We start from the raw sequence: 21118 nt of genomic DNA on the forward strand, positions 1-21118 counted from the left end.
GCGGGTTCAAATCCTGTTCACTGACATATGGGCTATGGTGTGAAAATGGAACAAAGTTTGGTCCCCACTTCTAGGCAGAAATCAGAAGGGAGGAATTAAAAGTATTTGCTAACACCGACAGTATGTCAGATTCAACCCAGATGCTTCTGTTTAATGTGTCTTTTTTGTTTGCTTGTTTGTTTATTTAGATTTTTGAGATAGGGTCTCTCTGGGTAGTCCTGGAACTTGCTGGCTACAAACTCACACAGATCCTCCCACCTCTGTGTCCCAAGTGCAGGAATCAAAGTCATGAATCACCACTAGTGTAGCTCAGAAACTAATCATGGTAGAGAATATAGACCTCTCTCTCTCTCTCTCCCTAAATGTATGTATTTATTCATATATTTTGTATTGGTTATTTTATTTATTTACATTTCAAATATTGTCCCCCTTCCTGGTTTCCTCTCCACAAACCTGCTATCCCATCCCCTCCCCCTGCTTCTATGAGGGTGCTCCCCCACCCTCCCACCCACCCACTCCTGAATCACCACCCTAGAATTCCTCTACACTGGGGCATTGAGCCTCCAAAGAACCAAAGGCCTCCCCTTCAATTGATGCCAGAGAAGGCCATCCTCTGCTCCATATGCAGCTGGAGCCATGGGTCCCTCCATGAGTACTCTTTGGTTGGTGGTTGAGTTCCTGGGAGCTCTGGGGGACCTGGTTGGTTCATATTGTTCTTCTTCTTAAAGGGCATGTCCTAGTAAACCAATGGAATCCTCATTTTGCATTAACTTCAAGGGAGAAGGTACAGTTGGTTCAACTTTGTTGGCTCTAGCATAAGACAGATTCTTGTCTGACAGCCAGTCAGCATAGTTCAAAGGTCAGCACACCCACTAGAAGGTGACAAGTATACTTGGATTCCTCTGAAGTCAGACCATCTTATGTCTTCTCCAGTTCTGAGGTTTGGATGGATTTATACAGGGAACCTAAAACTATGTCTACTGTTTCTGTTTAAACAGGCAGACACTCAGCATGTGTTCCAGGTTCTTGCAGTCACCTATGCCTCCTGTCCCCCATCCATCCCAAGGGGTACAAGTGTGTCTGTCCAGAGGGACTGTTTCTTCTACCTTCTGGTACATGCAGTGGTAAGTTTTCTGGTAAAATGGGTACAGCCCTAGAAGGCTTGCTCCAGGTTAGCCTCGAAGTAAGGCAGACTCGTCTGAATCAACCGCTTCTTTTCGAGCAAGCTCCTCTGATGACCAGTTTGTTGTCGACACGCCTTGATTCTATTTTCATTTGATTGTTTTGAGATTGGCTCTTACTGGATGGCTCTGGATGGCAAGGAACTCATTATATAAACTAGGCTGGCCTGGAAATCACAGAGTTCTTCCCATCTCTGCCTCCCAAGGGCTGGAGTCAGCTCCTTGTCCCCTTGATTTAGTTTTATAATAAATGGTGCTAAAATGGCCTATCAAAAAGTTAACATTGAGCCACTTTTAATTGTATGGTGACATGAAAAGCATTCATGTTTTTGTGCAACTATCACCAAGAGCATCTCAGAATTTCTTCCTCTTCCCAAATGATGTTCTTTACATCTTAGGCAGCCTGTAGTTCCTGTCAACCATCATTCTAGTGTCTGTCTGTGACTTACCCATTCTAGCGACCACATTTGGTGAAATTGTGGGTTTGTCCGTTCTGTGACTCTGTTGTATTTCACTTAGAATTATATTTTTAATGTTAAATCTCTATGTTCTAGCATATGATATAATCACACACACACATACTCACACACACACACACACACACACACACACACACACACTTTTGACCTTCTGAAACAGGTCTTGACACACAGTCTTGGCTGGCTATGAATTTACTATGTGACCCACGTTGGCCTCAGACTCACAATCTTTGTGCTTTGGCTTCTCAGGGGCTGTGATTACCAGTATGCACCACCTCTCCTGATTTCATTCTCTTTTCTTTTTCAATTTCATTTATTATAGTTGTGACAAGGAACACATGTGTGCCACTGTGCATAGATGTTCATCAGGGGACAGTTTTTTGGAGTTGCTTCTGTCCAGCTACCTTTTATTCCCCCAGAGACAGAACCCAGGGTCTCAGGCTTTCGTGTCAGGCACTTTTACCTGCTAAGTCATTTTACTAACTCTGTCCCTTTTGAAGCCTAAGTGATATTCTACAGGTTTACATGCAAAATCGTACACACAAAATAATAGAAGAAATGTCTTCTATGATCCCTATCACATATCCTGATTTCATTTTTCTTTATTTTTAAATATTTGTTTGTTTATTTATTTATTTATTTATTTATTTATTTATTTATTTATTTATATGAGTACATTGTGACTGTCTTCAGACACAGCCGAAGAAGGCATCAGATCCCATTTCAGATGGTTGTGAGCCGCCATGTGGTTGCTGGTTTTTGAACTCAGGACCTCTGGAAGAGTAATCAGTGCTCTTAACTGCTGAGCCGTCTCTCCAGCCCCTGACTTCATTTTTCAGCAAAGTCTCTCTTGAACACTGTTTTCATCCAATACTGCTAACACAAATTCCCCGTGGTGCTGCTTTATCTCCAAAATATTAAAGCCTATTCAATCTCTTGAATATTTCTACCCAACCTCTGTGGCTTTCAAAACTAGAACATGAAAGTTTTAAGAAGAATAAACTACGTAAATATGTTTGTGATCCAACTTATTTTTAAAAACACAATTCATGGAGATAGCTTTGAAAGGAACCAAGACAGAATAAGCAGTTGTTGCCAAGTAATCAGCTCAGACTTAATTTTGAGCATTATATATAGCATGCAATTAAACCAGCATACTCAATTTTTCTTTAAATAAGAGAAATTAGTAAAAATTCTCTAGTAGCTGGTCAGTGGTGGCACACACCTTGAATCCCATCACAGAGAAAGTAGAGGCAGGAAGATCTCTAAATTCTAATATCTAATATCTCTAGCCAGGGCTTGAGATATGGCTACTCAACGTGGGAATCATCTGATAGACCGTGAAATAGCAAATCTCTTCTTTCTTTTTGTAGAGTTAAAAGTCGTCTTTTCTTCTGGCAAACGCCTCTACTTGCTGAAAGTCAGCTCTATGGGACGTGCTATAGAGAGAACTCTAATTGAAGAGCATGCCGGGAACCTGTATTTACTGGACATTGATTGGAAAAGGAACTTCATCTATTGGGCAAATGCCCAGGGACATCTTGTTTACTCGGCTGGATATTCAGGAGAGAAGCAAGAGATTTGGACCCAGCAAACAGGTGAGCTGTGGTTGGCATCTTCTTTTCTTCTTTTATTTTCTGATTCAAAAATGTGTAGGGCCAAAAGAGCAAATCTATCCCTAATCTGAACGTACCCTCATGCCAAAGACTAGATGTGACTAACTGAATAGGATATCTTTTACTGATCCTTTGTTCTCAGGATGACCACTGCCATGAGGAGAGAGGTACAAGAGTTTTTAAGTTTTGCTTTCCTGGCCTTAAGTCAGGGAAAAATAGAAGAAGAAGAAAAAAAAAAGACCTTTTAATCTTCCATTTTGCATTGCAGATTTTTCATATTCTAATTTAAAAGTAATTTGCAATGCAGATTGCAATGGAGAAGAAAAGCAAGATATTTTCTTAATATGGCAATGTATACTTTCCCTTCCCACATTCATAAATGCCACACACCTCGCCCTCAAGTTCCCTGTACTTTGTCTAAATGCAGCAAACATCTCCGCTACAAAGGACAGAGACTTTATCTATGGAGTGGGTGACTAGATTTCTAAGCACCTGTACCTGGTATTCCCCTGTGCTGGGGCATATAAAGTGTGCAAGACCAAGGGGCCTCTCTTCCCAATGATGGCTGACTAGGCCATCTTCTGCTACATATGCAGCTAGAGACACTAGCTCTGGGGGTACTGGTTAGTTCATATTGTTTGCCCTAGTACAGGGGAACACCAGGGCCAAGAAGTGGGAGTGGGTAGGTAGGGGAACAGAGAGGGGGGAGGGTACAGGGAACTTTCGGGATAGCATTTGAAATATAAATAAAGAAAATATCTAATTAAAAGAAAGAAAGAAAGAAAAGAAAGAAAGAAAGAAAGAAAGAAAGAAAGAAAGAAAGAAAGAAAGAAAGAAGCCCAATAGCACAGGAAAGAGTTCTAGGAACTGGCAGTTCAGATTGTGTGGATTCACAAAGCCTCTACATAGTAAAGGAAACTACACCAGAATGAAGACAGGTTGCAGAATGAAAGCGTTTGCCATCTGTATTTCATCATATAAAAAGACTAAAAATTAAAAACTCTTTAAAAAAAAAAAAACCTACCAACCAATCAATGAAAACACAGCAGCAGCAGCAGCAACAACAAAACCCAACTCATTAGAAAAACACACATCCAAACCAATGAGAAGGAAGCAGGAGTGGGGGGTTGGTGAGCACGGGGAGGGGATGGGGGGGTTCAGAGAGGAAATCCAGAAAGGGGATAACATTTGAAGTGTAAATAAAATATCTAATAAAAGAGAACAGAAAAGAAAAAACAAAAACAAAAAAACAAAACAAACAAACAAAAATCCCCCAAACACCTTTACCTGTGCGCTCTGCCTGGCTGTGAGAAGCGCCTTTGATACTTTTCTCAGGGATGGGCAGGATACCCAGAAGACTGCAAGATAAGTACAATGGCAGTCAAACAGCAGCTTCTAATGCCCCAGTCAGAAAACATTCATGACAAACTAACCATGACGGCATCTAACAGCTGTCTGGGGAGGATGCCTGATCACAGACATCTTCCGGCTTAATGGAAGCGCACTATCTTCTTCCAGACGGCTCAGCATACTTATTGGCTTCTGTGTTGCTGTTATTGTATCAACGACTGCTGGTTTCATCTGAGCTGGCTGTATTGTGGAGTGGCGATAACTTTCCATAAGTATAATAAATGTCCGAAGTGACCAACTTGTAAAAAGCAAATCCTCACTGAGCAAACAATATATAAGAACATACAGGGGGAAAGTTAGCTTTGGTTCTTAGTCCATTTGGGTTGACCCGCTGCTTTTAGACTTGTGATGGTAGTACTGGACGCCAATGGTGGGAAGGGAATTGTGGACCCAAAGTGTTCACCTCATGGTCAAAGCAGGGGGCGGGGATGGGGTGGGGTAGGGGGAAGGAACAAGAAGTCCACAGACCCTCTGAGGACACATATTCCCAGTTACCAGATTATCTTCCACTGATCCTCATCTGTTAAAAGTACCACAGTTCCCCAATAGCACCAAAGGCTTGCCATCAAGATTTTAACACATAAGCCTTATGGGGATATTCAAGAGCTAAATTGTAGCAGTTGTTAAACACAACAAAAGCAACAGCATCACTCCTGCCAGCTAGACCCACTTGGTGTGACCTCCTTCTTACAACCCCTCAGTGTCCTGATGTCACCATTTTCTTTTGGGCGCCGTATTCTTAGGCTAGAGTTAAAAACTGATGTTGAAAAATCCAGTTAATTTCTATTTATTTTTTTAATTAAAAAATGAGAGGGCATCAGAGTAACATTTCTTTAAGAACCAATGTGACATCATTCAAAGAACGTTCTATGAACCTGGCAAGTAGGCTTTCATTTCGACCTTGAATCTGCAAAGGGCCAAGGCTGAATCCATAGTTCATTATAAGAATGAGAGTTCTCCCAGCACTCGGGAGGCAGAGGCAGGCGGATTTCTGAGTTCGAGGCCAGCCTGGTCTACAAAGTGAGTTCCAGGACAGCCAGGGCTACACAGAGAAACCCTGTCTCGAAAAACCAAAAAAAAAAAAAAAAAAAAAAAAAAAAAAAAAAAAAAAAAAAAAAAAAGAATGAGAGTTCTCTGAAAACTGCAGAGCTTGCCAAAGGAGAGAGAGAGAGAGCATTGAGCTTGGGCAAGAAGGACTTCATGGATATGGGGAGAATTCAGAAGCATTATCTTACAGAAGTTCCTCCCATGAGAGGCTTTGATCTAGTAAAAAATAAAATAAAATAAAATAAAATAAAATAGCTCCCACCATAAAGAAGACTAAGCTCCGTGTGCACCAGCTTCCCTATGACACCCCTCCCTCTCCCCCTGAGTAGTAACATCAATTTCTCACCATCATATCCAGTGTCTGTGCTTCAAAGTGCTTGACAATTGCCTCTCTGCACATGACAGTTTGGATAGGAAATGAACCTCCACCGTCATATGCAGTCATATGCAGAATGAAGGCTTGGTTTTCTGGTAGCATCACTGAGATCTAATCATTAGAATGCTAACTTCATCCGTAGATTAATCCAGTGAGGAATTCAGAAATGAATGGGCTATGAGAAGGCAGAGCTTGGCATGGGGAAGCAGGCTGCTGGGGTCATGCCCGTGAAAGGACAGCTTGTCTTTTCCCCACCAACTTTCTGGACAATGTGACCACTTTGTTCCACTATATGCATACTGCCACGGTGTCCTACCTAACCACATACAGGCTCGGAAGCCTTGGAGACAAATGTCTGTAGACTGAAGTCAGGGACCAGAATAAATCCTTTATCCCACCTCAGATATCAAAGGTTAAAAAAAAAAACAAAAGCAAAAACAAAGTGACTAACAGAATAGGAAAAATAGGCTGTGTGTATATTACCTGACATACGCTTCTAATAAAGCTGACTGATATAAAGATGAACAGTACACAATCTATGACTATTTTTTAAAAGATAAGGCTGACTGTATCTGCTAAAGTTGTTGCAGAAGTACAGTTTTGACTTTTATACTTTTGTTTCAATAGAAAAGTGATACAAAGGTGAAGTGGAGAAGCCACAAGGGGATTAGGTTACCAGGTGTCATAAAGCATGGCTTTGATGACCTCAGTACTGCATTAGAAGTACTAGACAATGATTCTTAGACTTCTTGGGTATTTAGAGTTTAATTTCTCATGTATGTGCAATCAGTACTCTGAACAATCCTACTTCCTTTGCATTTATTTTATTTTGTGGTGTGTGTGTGTGTATTGGTGCTCATGTGCCCATGGGCCACATGCGTGTGAGTAGGTCAGAGGACAACCTTTGGCAATCAATTCTCTGTTTCCACCATGTGGGTTCCAGGGATTGAACTCAGGTCCTAGGACTTGGTGGCAAGCAGCTATACCTACTAAGCCATCGCTTTTCTAAAGTAACAACAACTAAGGGGTCACAAACTTTGTATGACAAGCCAAAGAGAGACCACCATGCTCCGTGGCTATTTGATAGTGTAGCACGAAAATCGCCTTATAGAATGTATGATTTATTAGCTATATTCCCTGAAAGGTTAACCATATAAAAAGGCAGTGGACCATATTCGGTGGGGGTGGCATTTTCATTCAAACCATCCAAATACCCATGATTTTTATGAGCTCAGTCCTTCTCATCCCAGGTCTTCTCTCTTGGTGACTTTCTATGCTATCTGAAGTGAGGTTACTTGTCCTAGTTTCCCTAAAGCAATTTCAGCTCGAGCCCCTTGAAGTATAATTGATAGATTTGCATATTGACCCGTGAGAAGGATGAATGTAACTCTGAAGTTACAAGCCTGTGTGCAAAGGCAGGCCACTTGGCCACCTCCTTCTGGATGTAGTAGATCTTTCCAGGTGGCTGCGAGGACCAGTGGCGCTCAAGTGACAAGCTGCTGGATCCAGACTAGGCATTAGGAGGCTCATGATACAAAGAAGTGTCTGCTCGAGGAGGCCAGTCTCCTTCTCCCCTTGACCCGCTATGGCCAGTACGTGAATATATCTAGAAGCCTTTTCCAACGTGGCCTCTGTTCCTCCTACAGTCTGTTCAGCAAATGTGGACATACCCACGGGGAACCTGTTCTGGGTACCGTGTAACCGAGGTACTATTCAGAAGACGAGAATGCCTGGCGCTGAGTCGTTCACTCTCTACAGTACTCGAAACATTATTCTGCAGCTGCTCCTTGATTGGCCCAGAAGGATGCTGTACTGGGTGGAGAGTGGGAAGCCCCTACAGTGCATGACCCTGGATGGCAAAAACAGACAGGAAGTTTGGAGAGGCACCTGGGCAGCAGACACTCGGATGGCTTTGGACCTCGGGTCTGCTAGCATCCTCTGGACCACAAAAGGGGTTGGTAAGTACTGTACAACATATAATACAGTGCTGGGGAAGTGGGGGAGGGATCGACCTGAAGACACATGCTAACTCTTCAGTTTAGCATCATGCTTCTTTCTAAGCATTTCTTTTAACTTTACATTTATTTTTGTGGTTTTGGCTATGGTGGAAATTTTTGTTTTAAGATTTTGACGGAAACAAAATGGTTGCACATACACGCGGGTTGAATTATGATATTTTGACACCCGTATATAATGTATAACGAGCAAATTATAGTAATTAGTGTATTCGTCACCTCAAGCAGGAACTGTTACTTTGTATAGAGAATGTTCAAAACCTTTCTTCTGGCTGTCCTACTTTAAGCACTGCTTAAACAAAGACTTTGACTTGAAATTTGACAGTAAATGCAAGGCACTTCAAACCCATCCCTTACCTAACCCTCTGGTTTAGGAATTTAAAAACTTGGAACACTTTCAGAAATAATAGGCTTAAGAGCTTCAAAAAGAGACACATGGTTGTTTTTCCAAAAGCTTGCTTTAAATGTGTTTTCCCTTTTGCAGCTAGAAACAACAGAAGCAAACTTTCTTTGCAAAGGAGGTGCCAGGGTTGTGGTTAGATATTGGTATCAGGTGTGAGCCATAACTGTGCAGTGATTCTGATCTTCTTATCTAACAGCTACCTTGAGGCCTGGAGGTAACATGCTGATAGCCACATAGTTTAGTCACGACCCTTTTCTATTGCTGTAATAAAACACCAGCACCAAAAGCAATTTGGGGAAGAACAGGTCTTCCTCCAACGTATGGTCCATCATGAAGGAAGAGAAGTCAGGCACAGAAACACAGAGGGCAGGGGACTACATCAGAAGCCACGAAAGAGAGCTGTTTACTGGCTTGCTCCCTCTGGCTTTCTAAGTTTGTTTTCCTAAGTGACCAAGCCTGCTCAGTCAGTCAACAGGTTTGCCAGCGCAGGAGTGAGGATTAAAAAGAAAAAAGACAATTAGACAACATTGTAGCATGACCCCAGTCAATTCTGAGACTGAAGGCAGGTTTAATTTTTCCCAATTCACTTTTATACCATTCTAATTCCATGCAAGTATTAAGGCGAGCAGTACAACAAGGAACTAGCAAGGCAGTAAGCAAAGAGATTACTCCTGAGACAGTTGTTTCCAAGGACTTGTTAGAATGACCAAAATACCTGAGCCCACTTCCTCCCCCAAGGCCAAAGCCTTGCCTGAAGCCTACTTCTTTTGTTCCACCCTAAGATTAAAATTCCTGCCCGAACTTACTTCCTATTATAGCCCAAAGTTAGACTCTTACCGAACTTACTTCCTTATCATGTCCTGATGTCAGTTTCCTGCCACAACTTACTTCCTTGTCCTTGGCCAATATCAGATTCCCGCCAAGCAGACCCCAAAAGCTCTCCACACCTATATAACCTAGGACTGCCTGCCCAGGGATGGTACCACCCACAATGATCTGGGACCTCCCACATCAGTCATTAATCAAGAAAATACCCCACAGGCTTGCCTATGGGCCAATCTAATGGAGGGATTTTTTTTTTTTTCAATTAAAGTTTCCTTTTCCCAGATGAGTCTAGTTTGTGTCAGGTTGATAAACAAAACAAAACTAACCAAACACAAGGCATATTGAAACAGTGGATTCAGAGCTTCTTTTCCTGCATTTCAGAACTAAGATCCCCATTGTCCAGGAGCTAGACACTCATTAGTTACTTTTAACCTATAACACTATTCCGTGACTCTTTCAAGAGGGGAATGTATTTCCTTGGAGTTTTGGGTCTTTGGACCTCCATCACATCAGGCCCAGGCATCCCACCTTGCTCTAGGTCACAGACCAACCTTGGTTCTTCCCATAGGGTTGCACAGTCTTAGTATATTAAAAAACCGAACATGCTCGTTGAACACATCCTGGAGCGATATGGTTATGGTCGCCCATGCGCCTTACCTGGTGACCGCAGACAAGGCAGCTCTTGTGCTGTGGAACAGGAAGACACTGGAGCCCTTCTCCACTCTGAAGGAGCCACACATAAAGAAAATGATCATCTTGGCAGAGAACCAGGAAGTGCTAGGTGAGTCTTTCCTTGTGGGACCATCCTCCGTGTTCTTTAAGGGTAAAAATCCTGGGTGCCCTGTTGTTTATATTACCACTATCTTCTCCTCAGCCCAGCCATTCCCCTCCCTAACTTGTTCATATTATGGGAGTTTAATAACTGAACAGGTATTTCAAAGTTGCTAAGAGAATTAGCCAGTTATAATGACTGTAAGTCTTTGCAGTTCTCAGAGAGGTCTACCTACCATGGTCCTTTGGGGGAAAGCTCTTTCCTGTTAATGTATTCAAGGCTCAGTCTGGGTATGAACATAATTAGTTCTAAACTGTGCCTAAACTGATTTCCCAAACCATTCTTTCATGAGACACATAGCAGTGACATTGTGTAGGGGACTTTTTTCTGTGATGAACCTCCAAGGCTATGTATGATACAGGCTGAATTTCCTTTACCCAAAATATTTAGGACCAAGAGTGTTTCAAGTCTTGGACCTCTATTTTAGGCTTTGGAGTCTTTTTAAGATGCATAGTGAAATTCCGACGGATGAAACTCAAGTGTGAAATTTGTTGTAATCCGTACATACTTTATGCACACTAGCTGAAGGTTATTTCCTACAACCGTCTTAGTGTGCCTGCCCTTGAAGTGGGACTTGACACGGGAAGTCAGGTATCAAGTTTTCCTTTGGAACATCATGTTGGACTCAGAAAGTTTAATATTTTGAAGCTTTTGGATTCTAAGTTTTCTGGACTGAAGTGTTCCCCATGTCCCAGGGAAAGTAGCACGCTTCCATTTGTTGGAGTTGGGTCAGGTGAACAGGTTTATATATCATCTTTTCACATAATCCTTTGACAAGACCAAACACGTCCAGTCTTAGGTTGTGAAGAAGGAAACAATGAGTTTCTACACCAGGTTTCAGAACCGTCCTCGGTAGAAACAGCTGGGTATCTCAGGGAACCATGGACACCAGAGGGATGGATCCATTTCCTCTCCGTATTCAGTCTCTCTCCTCTTCTCGGTGACACACAGAACTTTTGGCTCACTGGCTGCTTTATATTGATCTGAGGAGTTAAAAAGCACCAGGTTTGAGGATTTATTCTTGAGGTTATACAGATAGAGTTAATCTTCCTGCCTTAAGTCCTATTCTGATTGCTAACACATAGCTGCTGGCAAATATAACTTGTGGTGGTGTAATTTATGCATCTCAACAAGTGAGCGCCTAGCTTACACTGGCTCTCATCCCATGATGGGGGGACCAGAAGGACTATAGTACATTATATAATGGTAGGGACACATCCCGAGAAACGTTATACTGTGTGGTATCATTGCTGTGTTTCTGTTATAGAATGTACTCACAGGAACCCAGATGTACACTGATAGGACAACTCCAAGTAAGAACAGTTGCTTTGTTCATACCGGTTGATTGTAACATCTGTGCGACCAGACATTTCCAGCTCTGTGTTCTTGTGCAGCACTTATGTGCAGTCTGTGATTGATAGAACATGATTCGACATGCAGTTACACTTGGTTTTCCTTTCTCGGATGCAGATAGAGCATCAGATAGCGCAGGAAGGAGAAAGAACTTGCCCAAATTCAAAGTCAGTGGATGAGGGTCCATGCAGCTCCCTTTTCTAAGCATTCTTAAGACTTGGAGCTTTCCTCGGTTCTTGTAAGGTAGAGCCATGCGGATGCTCTGCGTTGACATGGTTTTCTGAGGGAGGGACAGTGGGAATGTATCCTATTGCTGCGCCCTCCTGGATTGGTTTGCTAAAGTGATATTGTTTGCTCTAGATCCTGGGCTTAAGGAACCAGTGCCCACTACCCCTTCCCTTCCTCCTGTCCTCTGTGCCCGGTCCTCTGTCCCCTGCCAGGATGGGAAGGGCTGCATTCCCAGGGAATCTCTCTGCAATGGGGAGGCTGACTGTCAGGATGGCTCGGATGAAAAGAACTGCTTCCAGATCTGCCATCAACCAGGTTGGTAATCCGTATGTCCGGCCTTTTGCCAGGATCATCTTCAGGCCCATGATAGGAATTCCCAGAGTATGTTTTTAAATCTGACCTCCCAACTTCCTCTGGACAAGTCTGCATGTCATTATTTGTTGGAATATCCATCCCCCTAAGGACACACTTCATCCATTTGTCTATGTGTGTTGCCTGCTTGCTTCCTTAAATTTGCTATGTGTTTCAATATTTGCCCAGTGTTTCAATATTTGCCTACTTATCTGCTGGTCCATAGAGTGACCTACATTACCACTTATGAGTTGGTAATCATTTAGCAAGTTGTCAAAGCAATTATTTAAATGACTTAGTTCAGGTTAATAACATAATTGACCCGAGCAGGTTATTAAGCTGCCTTGTGTATCTTCTAGACATTAGAACTCAGATACGTGGGATGCACTTTGTTGAACCCTCAGACTCCGGAACACAGAGAGTTCATCTCATTTAAAATCTTCCTCGTGACCAATTTGAGTCTTGGGCCTTTTCCCTTTTAGGGGTCTTCCAGTGTCTGGATGGAAGCAGGTGCATAGAGGAGAGATATCACTGTGATGGGGCTCAGCATTGCTCTGATGGATCTGATGAGCTGGACTGCTGGAGACCTGCTGATGACTGCTCGATGCGCTGTGACAACAAGACCCGCTGTATCCCGAAGAGTTGGAGATGTGATGGGAAGCCAGACTGTTTGGACAGAAGAGATGAACAAGGATGCCGTAAGTTCCATGAGCCTCCCAAGATGCGTGTATATACATGCAAGCATGTGTGTGTGTGTGTGTGTGTGTGTGTGTGATTCTGAGTTTCACTGTGTAGTCCTGGCTGACCTGGAATTAACAGAGGTCCACCTGCCTCTCTCTGCCTTTTGGACTAAAGAGATGTGCCACCCTGCATGCTAACCCAGGACGTCTGGCCTGCGGGAATACTTCCAACTGTCTTATAGTTGATTCATCTTCTTTTTGAAAATTATGTTCTACAACAGTTCTCTAAATGATAACCTAAACATTTCCACTGAGCAGATACTGAACCATTGTTCCTCAGGACAAAATAAATAAATAAATTAGTTACTTCAAAGCTCTGCTCACGGCACCCTTATCACTCCACCAATAAATACATCACTGCACTGTTTTTGTAACATTAATAAAGATGCTTTTGTACTGTTGACTTATTAACAATCCTATATAATATGATAATTTGCTTAATAAGACCTACTACAGCCTGTGTGTGTGTGTTTGTGTTTGAGACAGATTTTCACTATGTAGCCTGGGGTACACATCTAATATAACCATTTACTCCATAAAACTTTCCACAGCCTTTGTAGGGTGGTGGTAGAGATTACTTTTTGTTTTGAGACAGAGTTCACTATGTAGCCCTGGCTGGTCTGGAGCATGCTCCAAAAACCAGATGGCCTTGCGCTCACATAGATCCCCAGACCTCTGCCTTCAAAATGCCTGGATCAAAGGTGTGTGCCACCATGCCTGCTCCAGCTCTGTCTCGTTCTGGGAACACATGACAACACTTTCACTGCTTTGAAGTTACTGCAATAGTAAAATCGCCAAGAGTATAAAAGTGTGAAAGTTATAGTTCTAAGTAGACCGTAACAGGATGCCAGAGAAGAGAGTAAGAGCACAAAAGGCATATATATGTCACCTGTTTATCCCAGCTGGAAAACACACACACACACACACACATGCACACATACACACACACTATATACACACACCACACAAACACACACTACATGCACATATAACACACATAGTACAGAAACACACACTACACACACTATACACAGCACTATACTCATACATACTCTACACACTACACACATATATGTACATACTACACACACACCCATACACACACTATGCAAACACACACATAACACACACTAAACAAACACATACTACACACATACATACTCTATACACTACTCACATTTACACAAAAACTACGCACACGTACCCATATACAAAAACACTATACACATACACTCTACACACATATAACACACACTACACACACATTCACAATACATATGCACACTATACACACTACACACACACTTAATATACATATACACACTATACACACACACTACACATACTATGCATATTATATATACTACACTCACTACACACATACTACACACATTATACACATAACACATACTATACACACTCCCATACTACACACACTACACACACATACTACACATATTGTATGAATAACACACAGATACACATAACACATACTACACACACTCCTATACTACACACACTACATACACTATACACATACACACTATACACACACTACACCCATATACCCATACACATACACTACACACACATAAAACACACTATACACACACACACATACTGCACACACTACATACATTATACACATACACACTATACATATACACACACATACTACATACACATACACTATACACACTGTATACACTACACACATACACACACACACACACACACACAGTGCTGTATTTGCCATGAGAGTTTGATGGTAAAGGGTTGGAGCTAGAGGCATCTTGAGTGTCCTACCATACTCTCCTCTTTCCATCACAAGAATATTTCCACTAGGGGAAAAATCTAGTCTATTTTGCAAAATTACTTTTTTGTCAAGCTAACGATCTACTTTCCTGAATGTTTTACATTTGGTTTCAGGCCTTTTCACCTCCTGGGCCATCTCACTTGGGGGTCTTGTTACTTTTCCTTTTAATGTTATGGGCCACAGTCTTGATTTCTCTTTCTAATGTCATGATTCAAAGACCTATGCCACTTTGGGAGACTGCTGTCAAGAAGAAACTTGTGGGGATTAAAGTGGGAAGAGCTGGGTGGGGCTCAGGCAGATTTGGTTGTGTAATGAGCCGTGTAGCCAGGGCTCTGATGGCAGCTGGACCATGCAACCGTTGGGAGGAATGAGATAATCAAAGGAAGTTGAACTCTAGATGGAAAGTACCTTGGAGACCTATTTACATTCCTCTCTGAGGCTAAATCAAACACCTGTCTGTAGGCATTGAGTCCAATGACATGACATAAGTTATAGAACATTTTGGACAATGGGAGAGGATTTCTTTTACTGTTGATGCATGAAGCTTGGTGAGGAGGGCCTTCACTCTGCCTATGCAAGGTCTGTGTGTAAGTTCTCCCATCCTTGTCCCTCAGCCCATATTTTCTAGGACCAAGATGGAACTTGGTACATTAATAGCAAGTCCTATTTAGAGTAACTTTTAATTCGAGTTTTCTTTCACTGCCTGATGATCCTAGTCCCCACGGTGATATCAGAACTCAGGAGAGTCTCTGAAGTGATTTTCTTACTGCTGGGTTGCCTCAGAGATGCCTGAGCCTTTACCCAAAGTGTTACCTTTCTCAGTCCATGAAAAATGCAGCTCCCCTGAATTTCAATGTGAGAATGGCCAATGCATATCTTCTTCTCTGCGTTGTGATGGGAACCGAGACTGCCAGGACCATTCAGATGAGGAAGGCTGCCCTGTCGCCTGGTCCCTACAGTGCCCAGAAGGAGAGATGAAGTGCCCGAAGAGTGGAGAATGTGTGTTGGCAGAGTGGATATGTGACCATGATGTGGACTGCAAAGATGGAACCGATGAGAAGGTAGCATACTTCTCCTTCAGACATATGCAGAGGTACCATTGCCTTTGAGTAGCCAAGGAGAGTTGATTCTTGGATCTTCCCAGGATGCCAGAATCTGTGGCATAATAGTTGCTTGCAATGGACCCATAATCTCTCATACATTAATTGTTCTTTAAGTTACTTATATTAACTAATGAAGTGTTTATGCTGAGGAAATGGTTGTCAAATGGTATTGTTTAAGGGGCAGTAACAAGAAGCAGTAACAATCTGTGCATGCATGGTAAAGATTCAACCTTTAAAAATATTTTTGAATCTACTGATAAACAAGATTGCTAACTGTGGTTCTCAGTCATGACAGTGACCCATGCTTTCTGTTGGGAAATTCAGGAAAATGTAGAGGCAGAGTCATCACCCATAGCTGCATCAGGGTGCTACCAGGAGACTGTAGAACATCAAACTTTCAAGAGGCACTTGTGTTGCAGGAGGGCTCCAAGATTTAGAATGTGACCACCATACCTTGAGTAGCCAATTGAAAGCTGAGCTCTGGAAATGGGCAGATTAGTCCCCAGCTCCTTTTGATTGTTACCATGAGGCTTCCTGGAGCTCAGAACTGTTCACAATGCCTCCCAGATGCTTCGAGGCTTGCATATGGCCTTAGTGGTCAACAGCTAGAGATGTGACTCAAGCAGCAGTTGTCAGCCCTCCTAATGCTGTGACCCTTCAATATGGTTCCACATGTTGTGGTGATCCCTAACCATAAAATTATTTCTGTTGTTACTTCATAACTAATTATGCTACTGTTATTAATCTTAACGTAAATATCTATGTTTTCCGATGAGTTTTAGGTGACTCCTGTGAAAGGGTTATTTAAGCCCTCAAAGGGGCCATGATCCATAGGTTGGGAGCCACTGGTTAAAGGGCTTTGGGGATGAGCAGGTGCATAAATGGCCCCTCCCCTCTAAATACTCAAGTCAGAGCAGATGCAAAACATACTGTCAATTTTAATTCATGGGAGCATGTATCCATTGTGGAAGAAAGAGTTCTAAGTTTATTTCTAGATTAGATTCCTTTGCTTCTGTTATCAAGATGAAATGAACACTTCCCAATTGGTCATTCCCTTACACTTTATTTATTGATTTTCTGACTGATCGCAAAACAGTTTACTTGCATATCTCACTTGGCAGGCCACTCCTTGTGAGCAGAGGTACCCTGAGTTATACACAGCGTGGAGTGGATGCAGTTTGCATTCACAGGAGGGAATACTGACCAAGGCAGCCCTTCTAAGCTAAAAAACCTGAGCAGGAGTTCAGACTCAGATCCATTTGAGGTTGGCACTCCTCAGTCATGGCAGGTCTCTAAGTGACAAGGCCAGTGCTCATGGTCTTGTTGCCATCCTTCAAGATACAATGCTGACTTTCTCTAAAATCATGATCTGCCAAAAGGTGAGGCTAAACCTCACTCAGGTCCTCTCCAGGCATGGCAAGTTCCTTCCCTGGAGGCAAGATGACACCAAAGGCCACGCCCCAACATGGCAGGTGTGAAACAAGACACAAAGAGCTTGTGGAAGCACTGTTCTCCTTGATGTGGTCACAAACCTGAGCCTCAACCTTCTGGTGGGGCTGATTGGACCCTAGGTTGACCATGACCATGCTTCAGATCCTCCTGATTCAAGTCTCAGACCAGAGCTCCCAAGATATCTCCCTGTCTCAGCCTTCTCCAGGCTCTTGTAAGAATGTCTCAATGTTCACCACCACAGAGCAAATGTTCTTATATCCCAGCAACACACATGCATCTCTCTTCTTCAACATGCCACACTCTATTGTACCTGTCACCACTGTCCCATGGCTAGAATAAAGTAACCTCATTCTATGGGTACCAGAAATGGGGTTTCTAGGTGTGGAGTATGCACTGGGATATAAGTGTTCACAGTGTAGCCTCTACACAGACTTCACTCCTAGTTCAGGATTATGATGCTCAGGGCATAGAGAACAGAGCCCATGATGGCTGCAATATTCAGTCTTTAGTAGTCAAACTCAGCAAGCATCCCCTGGATCCTCAACTCTACTAGTTTAACTATCTTCCATTCCTGGACAGTGTCTGTCTTGTTCACACATACCATGATATGCTCTACTCCAATCTGTTTAGACCATAGTAATAAGTGCTTTCTAGTCTTGGGGCAGGAAGCTATTATTAGCTGCCATCATCATGATGCTTCCATGTAGGGAGGGGGGAAAGGGTCTGTGACCTTATTCTTAACATAACTGCATAACCCAGATGGTCAGTCTGTGTGGGCACAGTGGTTGTTAATAGGGCATATAACTCCTTATAAGATGTATTTATGGCAATACCCTGAGCTAGCTCCTCTGGGGCATTGTCTATCTTCTTATACTTCTTGAACTAGCTCACCTCCCTCTGCTAGAATGTTCATGGTGTTGCAATAACCTCACTGTGGTCCACAGCGAGTGGTACCCACATTCACATGGGGTTTTCCATGCACATGGGTTTGCTTGACCTCCAGTCACAGGAGGTAGCCAAAGAAAGGTGATGTTGAGACCTTCAGTCAGTCAAGAGAGTCAAGCTGGTGCCAAGAGTGCTGAGTCAAGTGTCACTTGCAGTAGGGTGGCAGTTGTGGTTGTGGTAGTCCTCAGGGACCCAGATAGAATACTAGGCATTGGAAGCCACGTGCCTTCCTCATGCTTTTGTACATGGAATGAACAACGTACAATGAAGTAAGGTCTTCTAAGCACAACAGGGCGTGGGGGAGCCTCACAGAAACTGAGGCAGAGAGTAGTCTCCTAACCGGGGGCCTTGTCTAACTCTGAAAACTCCATTCTTAGATGGATCGGAGGCCACTGACTGTCCCTATCTCCTTAGGACTGTGGCCTCAAGGTGATCTCATGTGGCCCAAGGCAGTGGGCTTGTGACAGTGGAGACCAGTGTGTGCCTGACTTCTGGCACTGTGATGGACAGAGCGACTGCGGAGATGGCAGTGACGAAGCTGGATGTAAGTGCAGGGGCATCCCCACTGAGGCAGAAGCTCGGGGGGTGAGGGGGGCTTCCATGCAAATGCTGCATAACCTGGAGCCCACCCTGTTCTCTCATTAGATGGGTCTTGGTTGTATATGAAGGAGCCTTGTAGAGGAAGGATGCTGGGGTATGATTGTAACACTCTAGTAGAAAGCCATCCCCTCCCCCACAGGTGGTCCGCAGAAGTGCCAGGATTCCGAGTTCCAGTGTGCTACTGGTGCCTGCCTCAGCTTCAGTATGGTGTGTGATGGGCGAGAGGACTGTGTGGATGGTTCAGATGAGGGTGGGGAGTGTTCCTCATCAGTGTGCAGCCCTGGGCTATGTTACCACTCTTGCTACCAGTCCCCAACTGGGCCGGTGAGTTGCTGAAGCTTACTGTGTGTTCTTTATCAACCACATATGTGCTCTGAGAAAAATCAGTAGTGTACTCATTCAGGTTGTCCCCGATGGCACCTTGATCTCAAAGATATATACATAGTAGAACTGTCTTGAGTGCCTATCCAGGTACCTGAGCCTTCCAAGCTCCTCCTGAGGTCTGTTCAACCTCTCCCCTATATTGTGCCTTGTCCCATCTCTGCTGTGAGCTATGGGAGAAATGTCACATGGTTTTAAGATACAAATATCTGGGCAGGTCAAGAAAATGACAGTGTAAAATTTTCTTTCATGTTGATATTTGGAACCTGCCCCGCTCTTAAGTTGAGGACTGGCTATGTTAGACAGTATTACTCAGCAGCATGCAGGAAACTTGATTCTCATAGTCAAGTGAAAGAACGTGTTCTGATATTTGGTCACACCAGCTCTCCACTGGCTGATGACCAATTCAGTTAGCTTTGTGTGCTTTTCTTCATATGGGTGCAGCAAAGGCTCTGGTGTCCTGAGCTGAACCTAGCCATTGTTACTCTTGGATAGAAGGGTATAAGGGGTACAGCGAGGCTGTTAAGACAGAGAAGGGGCTATTCAAAGCAAAGCTGTTTTAGTTGTCAACATATCATCATGGAATATATCATCATGTGAATCTCATATGAAGATCAAAGCCCTTTTATCAACACTGTTCTGTCTTCAGAATATGCTGATGGCTTCTTTTTCAGGTATGTGTTTGTGCCCCAGGCTTTGAATTGGAGAGCAATGGCCAAATCTGTCAGGATGTAAATGAGTGCCAACAGCCATCTGGTCAACCTTGCAGTCAGACCTGTATCAATACTGAGGGCTCATACATCTGTGCCTGTCACCCTGGCTACTTGCTGGGCCCTGATGGCCACACTTGTAAGGCAACAGGTAACCTGGAGCTGGGACTACCTTCTAAGTCGTGGCTAGTGAGCTTTGAATCTCTGACTCTGTGACTGTGGGTCAATCTGACTTATCAAACATTTCTCTCCTTCCCACCTGCCCCAATATTTCATTCCCAACCAGCCTAATGTCTATCAACAGATGTGTGGATAAAGAAAGTGTGGTGTATATACATAAATGGAATTTACCTAGCCATAAAGAAACGTGAAATTATATCACTTGCAGGAAAATGAGTGGAAGTGTGTTAAGTGAAGACTTAACACTGTGTTAAGTGAAATAAGCCAAACTCAAGAAGACAAATGTTGCATTTTTGTCTTCTATAGATGCATGGCATGGAAGTTAAAGGGGGACTATGGGGGAGGGGGACAAAGGATGAAAGGGAGAGGAGAATGAGAGAGGTTATAGGAGAAAGATAAAATGTCACATATTTTCTCTTACCTGTGGAATGTGTGCATGTGCCTGTGTGACATGAAAATGGAACTAGAACTACTTGAAGAAAGCAAGTGGGCCAACATTGTGGGGAACGGTAGTGGAGGGAGAGAGTGGATGTCAGCAAGGTACACTGATGTGTCTAATATAATGTCACAATGAAACTCACAATTTGGTACACTAAATAAGAAGGTAAAAAAGATATTACTGTTTATTTAAGCTAATAATTGTTGTATTCTATATACTTTTAAAATGTGGTTATTACTGTAATCATTCTTATAAAACACTTCTTCTATGTGAACTAATTGGCAGCCCAGCCTTGGCAACAATAAGCCCAAGGCCCCACACTGTGTCATGTTCTTTCATTTATCCTGTGCTGTTCTTCACTATATAAACTCCTTTATGGTCATGTTGAAAGCCATTTCTTTTGGGCAGGTGCTGAGCCCATCCTGCTTGTTTCAATTGAGTTTAACCTATTCCTTTCTGGCCTGAGAAGCTTAAAAGAAGATATCCTGACAACTGCAGACAAGAACCTGGCTATTTACTCTGTGGACTATGACTTAGTGGATCAGAAAATCTTCTGGGCAGATCCCAATGCAGAAAGTATAAGGTGGACAAGTATGGCCACGAAGAAGGACGGGATAGTGGTGCAAGGTATGCACG

At 43.0% G+C, this 21118-nt stretch overlaps 1 protein-coding gene across 3 annotated transcripts in view; it reads left to right on the forward strand.

The window, feature by feature from the left end:
• Nucleotides 1-21118, forward strand: part of LOC115031727 (prolow-density lipoprotein receptor-related protein 1-like) — a 50304-nt gene that overhangs the window by 16295 nt on the left and 12891 nt on the right. For all 3 annotated transcript variants that reach the window (XM_029480320.1, XM_029480321.1, XM_029480322.1), the window contains exons 12-22: nucleotides 999-1124; nucleotides 3034-3258; nucleotides 7756-8067; nucleotides 9921-10133; nucleotides 11898-12080; nucleotides 12599-12814; nucleotides 15495-15733; nucleotides 18587-18716; nucleotides 18912-19096; nucleotides 19828-20014; nucleotides 20891-21109. In XM_029480320.1, the coding sequence (XP_029336180.1) occupies nucleotides 999-1124; nucleotides 3034-3258; nucleotides 7756-8067; nucleotides 9921-10133; nucleotides 11898-12080; nucleotides 12599-12814; nucleotides 15495-15733; nucleotides 18587-18716; nucleotides 18912-19096; nucleotides 19828-20014; nucleotides 20891-21109 (2235 nt within the window). The remainder of the gene's footprint in view (nucleotides 1-998; nucleotides 1125-3033; nucleotides 3259-7755; nucleotides 8068-9920; nucleotides 10134-11897; nucleotides 12081-12598; nucleotides 12815-15494; nucleotides 15734-18586; nucleotides 18717-18911; nucleotides 19097-19827; nucleotides 20015-20890; nucleotides 21110-21118) is intronic.

This window comes from Mus caroli, chromosome 8, assembly GCF_900094665.2.
Source record: "Mus caroli chromosome 8, CAROLI_EIJ_v1.1, whole genome shotgun sequence".
NCBI classification, from domain to species: domain Eukaryota; kingdom Metazoa; phylum Chordata; class Mammalia; order Rodentia; family Muridae; genus Mus; species Mus caroli.